Raw genomic sequence first — 15027 nt, forward strand, 5'->3', positions numbered from 1 at the left:
AACTAATTTTATACCAGTTTTGCTTTGGTTCGGTATTTTCACCTCCAGCTAACTAGATTTAACAGCAGTGTGAGTTTCGCCGTCAGCTAACAGGCTTATTGAAGATACCCAATTGCTTAGGCAACAATGGCGTATGTCGATGTTTTAACAATAGTTTGAATATAAAATATTGATTAGGAGAGTATCGAAATCATAATGTCGTCCAAATTTCAACTTTTAAATTTTCGCGGGACCCAAACGGCCACCACCAGATTCTGGATGTTATTTCTCTGGGGTAACTGCGGCTGATGCGGTTGGCTCTAAACAAGGATATCTTCATCACCAGTTAAACATCAAGAATTTATTTAGAAAATGAACTCATTTAATTCCACCTTAGCTTTGGATCGGTTTATTTACTTCCAGCTGATTAGATTAAACTGACGGTGTGAACTTCGCCGTCAGCTGCCAGACTTATCGAAGATACCTGATTACTTAGGCTTCTATGTCGTATATCGATGTTTCAACAATGATTGAAATATAAAATACTGATTGAGAGAATATTGAAATAAATATGAGGAAACAAATTCAGTCAAAAAATTTACATGCACTACAATGCAGCGTGGCCTTTTCATCTTCGAGAACATCATATTTTATAGGATTGCAAGAAACATATGTAAAATTACAGAAAAAATTGATTGAAAGGAAGAGCTTCAGAATATTATGATGATCATTAATATTTTCAAGTAGAATTCTTCGAATTCATAAGGGTGGAATAAAATTCCTAAGAGTAACAGGATATCAAACATGAGTGTATTTTGTATTTCCAAGGATATTTTCAGTGTCCTTCCAAACAATTCAGAATTTCTTCACAAAACTCAACTTATTCAGATTTTACATTCTTGATAAAAAATAATTGATTAAAATTTATTAAATATTCGAAATCGGAAGAAGTTACTTTGTATCAAACTGAATGTAATTACGAGTGTAATTTATAGAACTGAACCGTAGTAGGAGCCAATATTTGGAAGAAGAAGACTATAGTGCTATTGTTTTCGTACTTGTTTTTAAATCTCATATATTTATATGAAAAACCCAAAATTTGACTCAATTTCTATAACGTATCTCTTCTTTTTAAATGTTCCAATTGAAGTTTCATTTTTTAGTATATTGCTCCTGCATTCCAGACCTTGGACACTATTCTGTAACTCGATTAAAAATGAACAAACCCGATCGTAATCAGAGAAATCGAAATGTTCCACTTTTATAGAGTCAAAATTGTATTCAATTCTTCTTCTACCGCCAAATGTAATTCGTCATTGATATCCATAGAACATCTACTTGAGTTACATAATACAAATTCCAAACGGTGCATTTCTATTCTATCCATACCATCTATATGCGATTTGAAGTAACTGAATAGGGCTGAATAAGACCTACTCGAAACATTTTCTTTGTGTTTCAGAAATTTGTTGAAGGCGTCAACAGCGAAATTTGTCAATTTTGTAATATTTCAAGAAATAAACACATTTATGTAAAACAATAGAATACATGATGTGTATTTATGTAATGTTCTACATAATCTGAAGATATAACTGAATGAAATGTGGACAAATTTTGATGAATACCTAACAATAATAATTTGAACACAAGTCGATGAAATTCTATCAAAATCCATTCAGAAAGAGTCCGTCCCTGGACAAGGAAGGAATCGATACGTCCCTTGTTTGCACTCGATATAATATAGAAAACCGACATGGGGTAAGAGTCTGCTCGACAGCTCGGGGGTAGCGGAGACGATCGGGGGGGCCGTCTCTTCAATGTACACAGCGAATCCGGTAAGTTTGTTTGACAGGTAATATCTATAAGATACACAGGAAGGCCAAAACCTAACCCAACAATCGTGAAAATACAAACAAGCGCAGGAGCGCCGATCCTAAATCTATAGGCGGAAGGGAAACTGTTTTATCGCGTTGGTTGTCCCCCGAATGACAGCTTTTTATATAGGTCCCCGATTGATTGAGATGTTGAGCCTCCAAGGATTTATTCAGATTTCACCGTTCGAGAACGTGGACTAACTGAAAAATTGGATCCGATATTCCGGCCGTTTCGCTTCGCCTTTCTTATCGCCGTTTTTGCACGTTCGTTCTAGAAATCAGTGCGCTATCGTCTTGCCCAAATGTCGATTTAATGTGGTATGTCGTCCATAAGAAGAGCTCAAAATACATGGACCCCTGCACGTTGGCAACTTTTGTCGAGCATTTCTTCAATCACAAAAATGGAATATATTAGGCCAATCGAAAAGTCCCCGGTCTGATGCACAGATGGCGGTGCTAGTATTAAATCCATATGAGTTTTAGTAAGTACCAACCTTCAAACGATACGTGTCAAAATTTGACAGCAGTCCGACCATTAGTTTGTGAGATATGGCGTTGTGAGTGTAGCTACTTTTGTTATTTGAAAACAGATGGAAAAAAAGAATTTCGTGTTCTGATAAAATATTGCTTTTCGAAGGGAAAAAATACGGTTGAAGCAAAATCTTGGCTTGACGAAGAGTTTCCGGGGAGTGCACCAGGAAAATCAACTATCAGTGATTGGTATGCCGAGTTTGAACGTGGTGGACGCCCAGAAGAGGTTGTCACCGACGAATAAATCAAAAAAGTTCACAAAATAATTTTGAATGACAGTAAAGTGGAAGTTGATCGAGATAGCAGACATTGTGAAGATATCATCTGGACCTGTACATCATATCATTCACGAATATTGGTACATGAGAAAGATGTGTGAAAAATGGGTGTCCCGCGAGCTCACAATCGATCAAAAGCAACAACGTATTAATGATTATGGGCAGTGTTTGAAGCTGTTTAAGTGCAATAAACCTGAATTTTTGCGTCGATATGTGACAATGGATGAAAGATAGCTTCATCATTTCACTCCGGAGTCCAATCGACAGTAGACTACTACGATGAACCGAATCCAAAGCGAGGAAAATTACAACAGTCAGCTGAAAGGTTATGCCATCAGTATTCTGGGATGCGCAAGGTATAATATTTATTGATTACCCTCAAAAGAGCCAGACCATCAACAGTGATTATTATATAGCGTTATTGGATCGTTTAAAGGATGAAATCGCTAAAAAACGGCACTATTTGAAGAAAAAAAGGGTACTGCTTCATCAAGACCAAGCGACGTGTCACAAATCAATAAAAACAATGACAAAATTGCATGAATTGGGCTTCGACTTGCTTCTGCATCTACCGTATTCCACAGATCTGGACCCCAGCGACTTTTTCCTGTTCTGAGACCTCAAAAGAATGCTCTCTGGAAATACATTTAGCGCCAATGAAGAAGTAATCGCCGAAACTGAGGCCTACTTTAAAGCGAAAGACAAATCGTACTATAAAAATGGTATCGAAAAGTTGGAAGATCGCTATAATCGCTGTATCGCCCTCGAAGGCAACTAATTTTAATAATAAAATCGAATTTTGCTGAAAAAAGTTTGTAGATCGAGAACTTTTCAATTGGCCTGTTATAGTGTAATAAAAAATCGAAGAAAAAATTATATGTTCAACTCGGCAGCAAAGTAGATTCACTGCCTTGCCGAATTCCTAGCCGAGCGTATACTTTGCTGCCCAAATCTGATTTAATAGTCATCAAATTAAAAATAAGAATAAATAACAATTTGAAACTTCAAAATATCTCATACGTCGAATTTACTAAAAAGATACCTAATATAACGAATATTTCAGCAAATTGTTATGGAGTGTAATGAAATGTGAACGAATCCGACTTCAAGTAATTTTTTCTCAATTCTTTTCATCTTCGAGAACATCATATTTTATAGGATTGCAAGAAACATATGTAAAATTACAGAAAAAATTGATTGAAAGGAAGAGCTTCAGAATATTATGATGATCATTAATATTTTCAAGTAGAATTCTTCGAATTCATAAGGGTGGAATAAAATTCCTAAGAGTAACAGGATATCAAACATGAGTGTATTTTGTATTTCCAAGGATATTTTCAGTGTCCTTCCAAACAATTCAGAATTTCTTCACAAAACTCAACTTATTCAGATTTTACATTCTTGATAAAAAATAATTGATTAAAATTTATTAAATATTCGAAATCGGAAGAAGTTACTTTGTATCAAACTGAATGTAATTACGAGTGTAATTTATAGAACTGAACCGTAGTAGGAGCCAATATTTGGAAGAAGAAGACTATAGTGCTATTGTTTTCGTACTTGTTTTTAAATCTCATATATTTATATGAAAAACCCAAAATTTGACTCAATTTCTATAACGTATCTCTTCTTTTTAAATGTTCCAATTGAAGTTTCATTTTTTAGTATATTGCTCCTGCATTCCAGACCTTGGACACTATTCTGTAACTCGATTAAAAATGAACAAACCCGATCGTAATCAGAGAAATCGAAATGTTCCACTTTTATAGAGTCAAAATTGTATTCAATTCTTCTTCTACCGCCAAATGTAATTCGTCATTGATATCCATAGAACATCTACTTGAGTTACATAATACAAATTCCAAACGGTGCATTTCTATTCTATCCATACCATCTATATGCGATTTGAAGTAACTGAATAGGGCTGAATAAGACCTACTCGAAACATTTTCTTTGTGTTTCAGAAATTTGTTGAAGGCGTCAACAGCGAAATTTGTCAATTTTGTAATATTTCAAGAAATAAACACATTTATGTAAAACAATAGAATACATGATGTGTATTTATGTAATGTTCTACATAATCTGAAGATATAACTGAATGAAATGTGGACAAATTTTGATGAATACCTAACAATAATAATTTGAACACAAGTCGATGAAATTCTATCAAAATCCATCCAGAAAGAGTCCGTCCCTGGACAAGGAAGGAATCGATACGTCCCTTGTTTGCACTCGATATAATATAGAAAACCGACATGGGGTAAGAGTCTGCTCGACAGCTCGGGGGTAGCGGAGACGATCGGGGGGGCCGTCTCTTCAATGTACACAGCGAATCCGGTAAGTTTGTTTGACAGGTAATATCTATAAGATACACAGGAAGGCCAAAACCTAACCCAACAATCGTGAAAATACAAACAAGCGCAGGAGCGCCGATCCTAAATCTATAGGCGGAAGGGAAACTGTTTTATCGCGTTGGTTGTCCCCCGAATGACAGCTTTTTATATAGGTCCCCGATTGATTGAGATGTTGAGCCTCCAAGGATTTATTCAGATTTCACCGTTCGAGAACGTGGACTAACTGAAAAATTGGATCCGATATTCCGGCCGTTTCGCTTCGCCTTTCTTATCGCCGTTTTTGCACGTTCGTTCTAGAAATCAGTGCGCTATCGTCTTGCCCAAATGTCGATTTAATGTGGTATGTCGTCCATAAGAAGAGCTCAAAATACATGGACCCCTGCACGTTGGCAACTTTTGTCGAGCATTTCTTCAATCACAAAAATGGAATATATTAGGCCAATCGAAAAGTCCCCGGTCTGATGCACAGATGGCGGTGCTAGTATTAAATCCATATGAGTTTTAGTAAGTACCAACCTTCAAACGATACGTGTCAAAATTTGACAGCAGTCCGACCATTAGTTTGTGAGATATGGCGTTGTGAGTGTAGCTACTTTTGTTATTTGAAAACAGATGGAAAAAAAGAATTTCGTGTTCTGATAAAATATTGCTTTTCGAAGGGAAAAAATACGGTTGAAGCAAAATCTTGGCTTGACGAAGAGTTTCCGGGGAGTGCACCAGGAAAATCAACTATCAGTGATTGGTATGCCGAGTTTGAACGTGGTGGACGCCCAGAAGAGGTTGTCACCGACGAATAAATCAAAAAAGTTCACAAAATAATTTTGAATGACAGTAAAGTGGAAGTTGATCGAGATAGCAGACATTGTGAAGATATCATCTGGACCTGTACATCATATCATTCACGAATATTGGTACATGAGAAAGATGTGTGAAAAATGGGTGTCCCGCGAGCTCACAATCGATCAAAAGCAACAACGTATTAATGATTATGGGCAGTGTTTGAAGCTGTTTAAGTGCAATAAACCTGAATTTTTGCGTCGATATGTGACAATGGATGAAAGATAGCTTCATCATTTCACTCCGGAGTCCAATCGACAGTAGACTACTACGATGAACCGAATCCAAAGCGAGGAAAATTACAACAGTCAGCTGAAAGGTTATGCCATCAGTATTCTGGGATGCGCAAGGTATAATATTTATTGATTACCCTCAAAAGAGCCAGACCATCAACAGTGATTATTATATAGCGTTATTGGATCGTTTAAAGGATGAAATCGCTAAAAAACGGCACTATTTGAAGAAAAAAAGGGTACTGCTTCATCAAGACCAAGCGACGTGTCACAAATCAATAAAAACAATGACAAAATTGCATGAATTGGGCTTCGACTTGCTTCTGCATCTACCGTATTCCACAGATCTGGACCCCAGCGACTTTTTCCTGTTCTGAGACCTCAAAAGAATGCTCTCTGGAAATACATTTAGCGCCAATGAAGAAGTAATCGCCGAAACTGAGGCCTACTTTAAAGCGAAAGACAAATCGTACTATAAAAATGGTATCGAAAAGTTGGAAGATCGCTATAATCGCTGTATCGCCCTCGAAGGCAACTAATTTTAATAATAAAATCGAATTTTGCTGAAAAAAGTTTGTAGATCGAGAACTTTTCAATTGGCCTGTTATAGTGTAATAAAAAATCGAAGAAAAAATTATATGTTCAACTCGGCAGCAAAGTAGATTCACTGCCTTGCCGAATTCCTAGCCGAGCGTATACTTTGCTGCCCAAATCTGATTTAATAGTCATCAAATTAAAAATAAGAATAAATAACAATTTGAAACTTCAAAATATCTCATACGTCGAATTTACTAAAAAGATACCTAATATAACGAATATTTCAGCAAATTGTTATGGAGTGTAATGAAATGTGAACGAATCCGACTTCAAGTAATTTTTTCTCAATTCTTCTTCTTCTGTCGCTTCGTGCTAAGGGATGACTGAAAGACGTACAACATAAATTTTTTTCATAGCCTAACGTTCCAAACGCAAGATTTCTTTCTACATATCTGGAAATATTCCAAGATTTTACGTCCCAGCCTTGAATCCTTCCAGATGAACAACCGGTAGGGTTTTTTGCGTCAGCCATTATCTGGAGACTCCCTAAAAATATACGGTGGCCGCGTTGATGAATTCCCTCCTCCCTTTCGGAATTGCGTTGATGGGACATTAGCGGTCCAAATAATCAGGAGTGGCTTTTTTCCCTCGCCTCGTTTTCATTCGGGCCGTGGGGATGTTTCACATCATGCGGAATTTTTATATTTCCTCTCCTAGCCCGAGCTCATATTGAGCCCAGACCGCCGCTGGGAGAGAATAGAGAGCCGAAATTTTATGAATTATTTATTAATGGCTGCGAGATGTGATGGCAGTTGTTTAACGAGAACGACAAGTGCGTGTGGACGATAAATGTTTTTTTTTTCAGCTGAATTTCCGTTCGATTATCGGAAATGTTGAGGCTTCGCTGCTATATGGGTAAATCAGTCCAGAAGATGTTAAATCGGAATAATTCATGTTGTTTAATTATATCAGAGAACGATAGATTCGAAAAAATACTCAATATTCCAATAAAAATGGAAAATTTGATCGATATGAAAATTTGCAGTTGGATTTGAAATGACAATTTCAAGCTTCGTGTAAAATTTTATTATTTGTAACGGTTCAATTCACACCATTTGATATTTCGGTTGGTAGTGCGCCCTCTGAAGGTTGATTGTGAATTCAACTCGAAATATTCCGTATTAATTTAAATTTGAATTTATTATGGAACAGTTATTTCCGGATAAGTGAGGTCGAATATCATTACCGTTGGGAAATATTTTATTGTTTCTGGATTTCTTGTATTACTTTTCTTCTGTGTGGGAAGTTTCGTTTGACAACTGGTAGATTCTGTGGTTATTGATTGTCAAAATGGAGGTTATCGGCGATTTGTGATAATTTTGGAGAGAAGTTTTTTTTTGGAAAGAAAATTTGCCTGATTGAAGAATAATATATGATCTAGAATCATCCTTGTTATAGGCGATTATTTCTTCAATTTGGGTAATTCCCTGTATGGTTTATGGTATTGTGAATACTTCTGGGAAATACGTTTTATACGTGATTATGAGAATTTTCTTCCACAAGGCCCATCTCTGGTATTGAATTTTACTCTGAAGATCTGAGAGGTATGATATCATTTCTATATCTTGAGCTGTTGTCTGAAATTTCTGTTTTATTAGGATTCGCTTTCCGGCGATTAGTTCGAACATCTGTTGAACTTACAAGAAGAATATCAAGAAGATCCTTTTCCCTCGAACAACAACTGAGAGGCATAAATTCCTTTTCATTCTGTGAACAATATCTTATAGTATTTTATTAGGGTCCTAGTGCTGGATATCTTTGAGCATCCTAGTGCCTGGTTGAGTTGAGAATCCTAGTGCCTGGATAACTGTTTGTAATCCTAGTGCCTGGATAATTGTTTGGAATCCTAGTGCCTGATAAGAGTCTGGTTGAATTTGAAGAATCCTACTGCCTGGTTACGTTCAGGAATTCTAAGTCTGGTGTATAGTTTGGTTGGAGTTTATGGTATTATTTTCTGGTATATGGTGGTGGATTTCTAGTACAGTTCTGGTGGATGGTACATTCGGATATATGGTACAGTTCGAGTACGTAGTATATTGCTGGCATATGGTGTACCTCGAGTAGATGGTACATTCTACATATAGAGATCTCACCGTTAGATTTGGTGTCAACCTTCAATATTGATTTTGTATCAGGTAACCGGTGCTTGCACTGGCTTTAATGAGTATTGTATTGAGATTTAATTTTGAAAGTAACGATTTATTGTACTGATAGTAAATCAGTCATTTGAATAGCAGTTAACGGTTTTTATTATTAGTTTTCTGTCCATTGACAGTTATAATAAAATATATTGAATAAAGGATGTTTGTTGCTTATTATATACTGTGGAAATTGTAAACAGTTTGCGGTGAGGTGCACTTCACTAACTGGCCATTTATTTTAACAACTTAATACTTGTGTATCCCTTCAGGATTTGTGACTGGAATTTATTATCACTTTGTTCAACCTGCTATTTTATACCAGCCAGTTATTACAACCACTGTATTTGTATATTCCTTCAGGATCTGTGGTTGAGGTCAATCTTCTTGTTCAACTTGGTTATTTGTCTGGTTTCTTATCTGGTATATTTGGAGTTTGTTGAACTCCGTTTAGGTTTAGTTTCGTTACTGATATTCAAGGTTTAGCCTAAGCCGAGTGTAGGCTGATATAAGGATTCTATTTTCAGGATTAGTTTAGGCATTATAGGTTATAGGAAGCCCTTCTGGCATTAGGTGTTGTTATAGTTTATAGGAAGCCCTTCTGGCATTTGTTAGTATTAGGTGAAGTTTTGGGAAGCCCTTCTGGCTTTTGGCAGCTAAGAGAATTCTTTTTCATATTTTTTTTTATTATCAACCACTGCATAAATTTTAATTTTATTAAACGTTTGACTTGAGTGATTTGTTTTACTGCTACTCTGGTAGAGGAGTACGCAATTTATTCTTAAGACAGGCATATCTCTACCTGGCGCCCATTATTACCTTCCATCTAATTTTGAAGAACTCACTCCCATCTTCACTGAGTGTAGTCGCGAGCCGAATTTTTAGCCTTGTGACCGGCTTACTCAAGGTCGACACGTCACAATGTTTGCATGATCAGAACCCTCAAAAATTCAAAAACAAAATTGAAAAAACTGCACATAAAAGGAAAGGGAGAGAAAAAGAATTTAAAAAAATATGGGCGGAGCCCTGGAGTGTGAGATCAGAATCTATTTTGCACAAACAACGTTTTATTTTCATTATTTCGTTTTTCATTGGGATATTGATGGCAAAATAATACAATACGAGCATTCTTAAATGGCACACAGTAAGTTTATGTATTCGGCCAGTACGAGTTTTTGTCGACTGCAAAGTTGATAAGGTTAACTGTTCCTTTTTGATCATTTAATATTGTCATCAACTAAAAGGTCTTGCACGGTGTTTCGTGAGGTGGCATCTTGAACATTTTCTAGCAAAACTTTGCTAGGGTACTTCATGTTCAGTTGGTAATGCGTATTCCAGAAACCATAAAATGGATTGTGATATGAGCCACATTCTGTATCCTGTTTTACATATGCAGTAAAAGAAAAAAACATTCGCGACTTTTATCGTTATGTCCGCTTTGAACATCTTGGGAACCATCGTTGACCAGAGTCTTTTCTTATCAAAGTCATGAAGGTCTATAAAGAAAATAATAACATTCGAATTTAACCGGTAACGATTTTCCAAACATTCAGGTGCCTGATAGCATTCGCAATTATGTTAGATCGAAAATAACGTATACAGCAGTCCCCAAAATTGACGTGAACAGGAACCATCAGTCCGGATTGCTAACCCGACGCGATTTATGCGTATGTTTTTCGATTATCGCGAATCCGGAATCAAAGATCTCGCGTGTCTGCCCCGGGCCACGAAAATTCCCCAAAATTTATAATCTCCGCAGGACCGTACATCACGGCCACCTCTCTCCTTCGATGCGCAATAATCGTCCTTCTTCCGGACGATTATATCGATGCACGTAACACTTCTCCCCCACCCCTGGCGATATTAATAGGACCCGCGATCCAGACGGCCGCCGATGAAATACGACGTTCGTTTGTTTCGGTTTCCGCGGAACGATACCGACAATCGATGACCGTCCGTATTCCACCGTTTTGATTTATTTCGGGCGTTTTTGATTCCGGGATTTTCGAATGGAGGGGGCATAATCGGATGTTGCGATTTTTTTATTTAATCGCCGATAATAGCTTCGGGTTGCTACGATATTTGCCGAACGTATGGTTCGATGATTCGTTCTCAAAAGGGTCGAGATTGATGTGAAAACGCTGGGATTGTTAGAGAGTGATTTTTGTTTTCATTTCATCTATTCTTCAGACTGATGCAACTTAGTAAATGTTAGAGAATCAGATACGTTCGGATAAATGAAATGATTGAAGCGTTCAAAAGCTCCTGATGTCATTGATTTTTTTTCTGATATTCTTTTTCAATTTTCTATGGTTCTGACTACAGTATCAACCTGAGAGCATATGTCATTTTCAGTAAGCAAATTTTGTCCCCATAACAAACTATCAAATTTGACATGAAGCGCGCGGAAATGAAAACATATCAGTGATACGATATTTCACCCAATTCGCGAGTTTCTCTACAAAGAACAACTTCTTTTGTACCATAGTGAAACAACGTTCCATATTAACTCAAAATATAATTAAATAAGTACCTAAATATATCAGAAAACAAACTTCAAGCGCGCCAAACCACGTGAAACAACCGATAACACAGGAAAGCAAAAGTTGCCAAACCTTGAATTTCAGTAGGTAGATACAGAAAATAATAAATATTCTGCTTATTATAAATTCGACAATTGAGAAAAACATCGGGTTCCAAATATTCAAATTTGCATATTTGATCGGGAATCACTCAAATAAATATATTTCGTTCAATATAATATAGATTCATAATGATGTAGTAAAATTGTGGATTTGAAAATCACAATCCGACAACGAATCTAACCATGTTGGGGACATGTAAAAATTGCGTATAGTCCCTCTATCTATGTTTATTACTCTATGGATTATGCCCATTAACGAACTCAACTACATCATGCGAGATCCGAACATATCCTGAAAAATTTCTTGGTTTTTTCATTAAGTAATATCGTGAGTACATACTGAATATGACAAAAATTGGTCTTCAGTGAGTTGAAATTTATTGACAATATGCGGCTTAAAATCCGGAAATTATGACGAGATCATTCAGTTTGTTCAAGGAAAGAGCGAGTCTTGCAGACGAACTCTATTGTTTTCACACCGATTGAAAAAAGTTGTAAATATGAATGTGAATGAATCAAACTTGAAAAAATTCTATACCAATGGGGTGGGTCACTAAGTTCAAAAACAGTCCGTCTAATTTAAGTTATTCTTTGAAATGTAAAAGACCGAACAAATTATCAAGCAAGCTCAACGCATATCGTATAATCGCAAAATTCAATGTTACTATCAAATATTCAATTTGCAAACCTTAATGTCCATAATAATCCGAATTTCATCAAAATCGCACAAGTAGAGCGTGAAATATTGGGATCCGCGGTGTTTCTCTTTGAGCAAGACATCTGAAAGACCTAAAATGTTTACGAATCTAGTGACTATCTGATCTGAACACCCATACTGATTTGCATTGATATAACAGAACGAGATATATAAAAATACCGGAAATTTCACAGTTGCGCATGATCAAAATCCATCATTTATATAAAAAGCTGTATGGAACCATCTGCGACCAAACTGAATGCCAGTAATTTTTTTTTTTCGAAATTGGATAAAAATTGTAGAAGTTAGGGCGGCACAGACTATCGGACATGAATCCAAAGTTGTTCAGGGTGGTTTGAAATGCATTTTGCGAGTGGAAATTGTGAAATCGGAGACCCAAAATATGTATAATCTCAAAAGTGATAACAATGCTTTCACTACCTCCGGTGATAATTCGAGATGCTTTCCGTAGAAAAAAACTCCAACCACTTACCTTTTGCAACAGCCACGAAAACAGTCGTCAGGATACAAAGTAAAAAAGCTGCAGTAGTTAAGCACGTTCCAGCTGCCATTTTTCACTAATCTACAGAGTTTTTGAGCGTCGGTTCGCCAGTTTAACAAAACAACTAATCTGAAAATAAAAAAACACAAGATTAGAGAAGAGTTTTCCAATATCGTGAATCGATTATATTCGTCGTATTCACGTTCAAAACGGGTAACATTCGCCCGATAACAGGAAGAGAGCGGAAATATTGTCTCTTTCCGCTTGTTTACAGCATTCTAATGCATCGGAAGCGACACAAGAAAAGACAATAAAGTTCCCGAGGAAAGTTCTGGAGTACCGCGACAGCTCGACTTTGTCTGTCGCGATCCGGGGAACTTTATTACCTATGAAAATTGATTTAGGGCTTTTAACTCGTTTAAATCTCCCGTTCGAATTTTATCTCCGGGCCAAAAGACAATTACCCCGCTCAAAAGTCGTTAGCGACATTTCTCGGCTTTCTCTACGGTCGGATGACGAATGAGACTAGTCCTAATCGAGTTATAGGCTATTTTCGGTACGTGTCTTTCAGCCGAAGCGTCCCTGTTTCGAAAGAGATGAAAATTAGGCGGTTTTTCGTTGTCGTCTCGTTAGTTGAACATGCTCATTGAAAACATTAGAATTGATGGATATAGTGCTACTCAAAAATGGTCTTATGAAGGTTAACTCTGGTTGAGTGTATCTCCTTTTAGGAATAATTGAAAAATATGATTAATTTATATATTCGAAGTATCGAGCAGAAATGGAAAATGCAAATTTAATGCTATAGTTCATCATTTTCTCTTCTAACACAGAATATTCCAACATATATGAAAAATTGTTTATCGAAAATCAAAGTTTAAAATAACACTCTTCAAAGGTTCAAATATAGATAGGAAATCGGAATAAACTGTGAAAAATTCAATGGAGGTCGAAATAACGGTTTCCTTTAACAGTTGCAAAGATTCATTTTCAGTTTAATCATAATTCAATACAAAATAATAACGCTAACGGAAAGCGACCATAGACAAATAAAAATATCGAACTTGCCATATTGCAACATATAGGTATTTAATCAAATACTTTCCATTGTATTTTATTGTTATCGTAGGTTAGGTTTTGCGATTCCGGTCTATCGCTATTCACCTCGATGGCAGCACGTTTCCCTGTGGGCAAACTCTCAAACTAAATTCGGCTAGTCCGATATAACAGAATGTTAAAAAAAAACATTTTGTCAGTTATCTTTGCTTTTTTGAGATTTTTTTGGATTGTAGCGAAATACCATTTCAATCAATTTCTATATGATATTTAGTTTGAATTTCAATGATCAACTTTTTTAAAATATGCGTATATTATATGACATACATAGTCTTAAGCTTTTGTCATACAGATGATCTTTACCCGTCTTTCAGTTTCGTTCAGGCTTTGCTTTCGAGCAGACACAACAGAAGTTGCAGAATTCACTATTTTTTTGGACTTTTATATTGCATTTTTAAGAATGCTATCAAGGGAAACGAAAAATTAGTTCGAAAGATGATATATCTATTTTTGAATAATTGAAGCATATGAGTAGTCATGGTGACACATCCTCATACTTCATCGATTAGAACATCGTGTTATAATCGAAATTATAAAGGATGCCGACTTAAATAACAAAGACCTCGAAATAATCTTTAATATTTATTGAAATCAGACATTGATGAAGCTTGATAGGCACAAATGAAGCCGTTGGGAAAATTCCAACAAGGATATATTCTGTGGTTTTTGAAATTGGACATATACTCAGAAATACTCAGAATTTCTGAGTTTTCAAATAATTTTAATTTATCAACTATATCAATAAAAGTAATAACAACATTTTTGATTAAAAATATATTTAGGCAACATTAGGATATTTCAAATTCTGAATTCAAATTCCTTATTGTGGAATTGTTTTTCGAGTTGTTGCCACACCTATCAACTGTTCAAATACAATAGAAATCTGGCTTAGGGTTAAATTGCAAAGATAAACACTGTACTAACGGTGAAATTCATATTATTTCTGTAATAATTAGTTTTTCTTGTTTCGAAATGTTTTCGAAGAGTAAACTTTGTTATTTCAACAAACCACGTAAATCTGAACGTTCAGTGACCAATTTTGATGACATTTGAGGTGAAATAACATGTCGTCGCAAAACATTATTTTACGCTACTTTTAGAGAATATAATATTCTTATGGAGGTAAATAATCGAGATAACTCCAGAGATATAAAAGTTTTTTGAAAATATTGAGGAAGGGTCGGCAAATGGATAAATCTATGTTATGGTTAGAAAGGATATCTTATCATTTCAAGTAAAAATGATGT

The 15027-nt window shown here is 35.9% G+C and overlaps 1 protein-coding gene across 1 annotated transcript in view; it reads right to left on the reverse strand.

Annotated features, from left to right (window-relative positions):
* LOC123674836 overlaps positions 1 to 15027 on the reverse strand; it is a 339640-nt gene that overhangs the window by 268069 nt on the left and 56544 nt on the right. The window contains exon 2 of the mRNA XM_045609938.1: positions 12656 to 12793. Coding sequence (XP_045465894.1) covers positions 12656 to 12734 — 79 coding nt within the window. The 5' untranslated portion in view covers positions 12735 to 12793. The remainder of the gene's footprint in view (positions 1 to 12655; positions 12794 to 15027) is intronic.

Source organism: Harmonia axyridis, chromosome 3 (genome assembly GCF_914767665.1).
Source record: "Harmonia axyridis chromosome 3, icHarAxyr1.1, whole genome shotgun sequence".
In the NCBI taxonomy this organism is placed as follows: domain Eukaryota; kingdom Metazoa; phylum Arthropoda; class Insecta; order Coleoptera; family Coccinellidae; genus Harmonia; species Harmonia axyridis.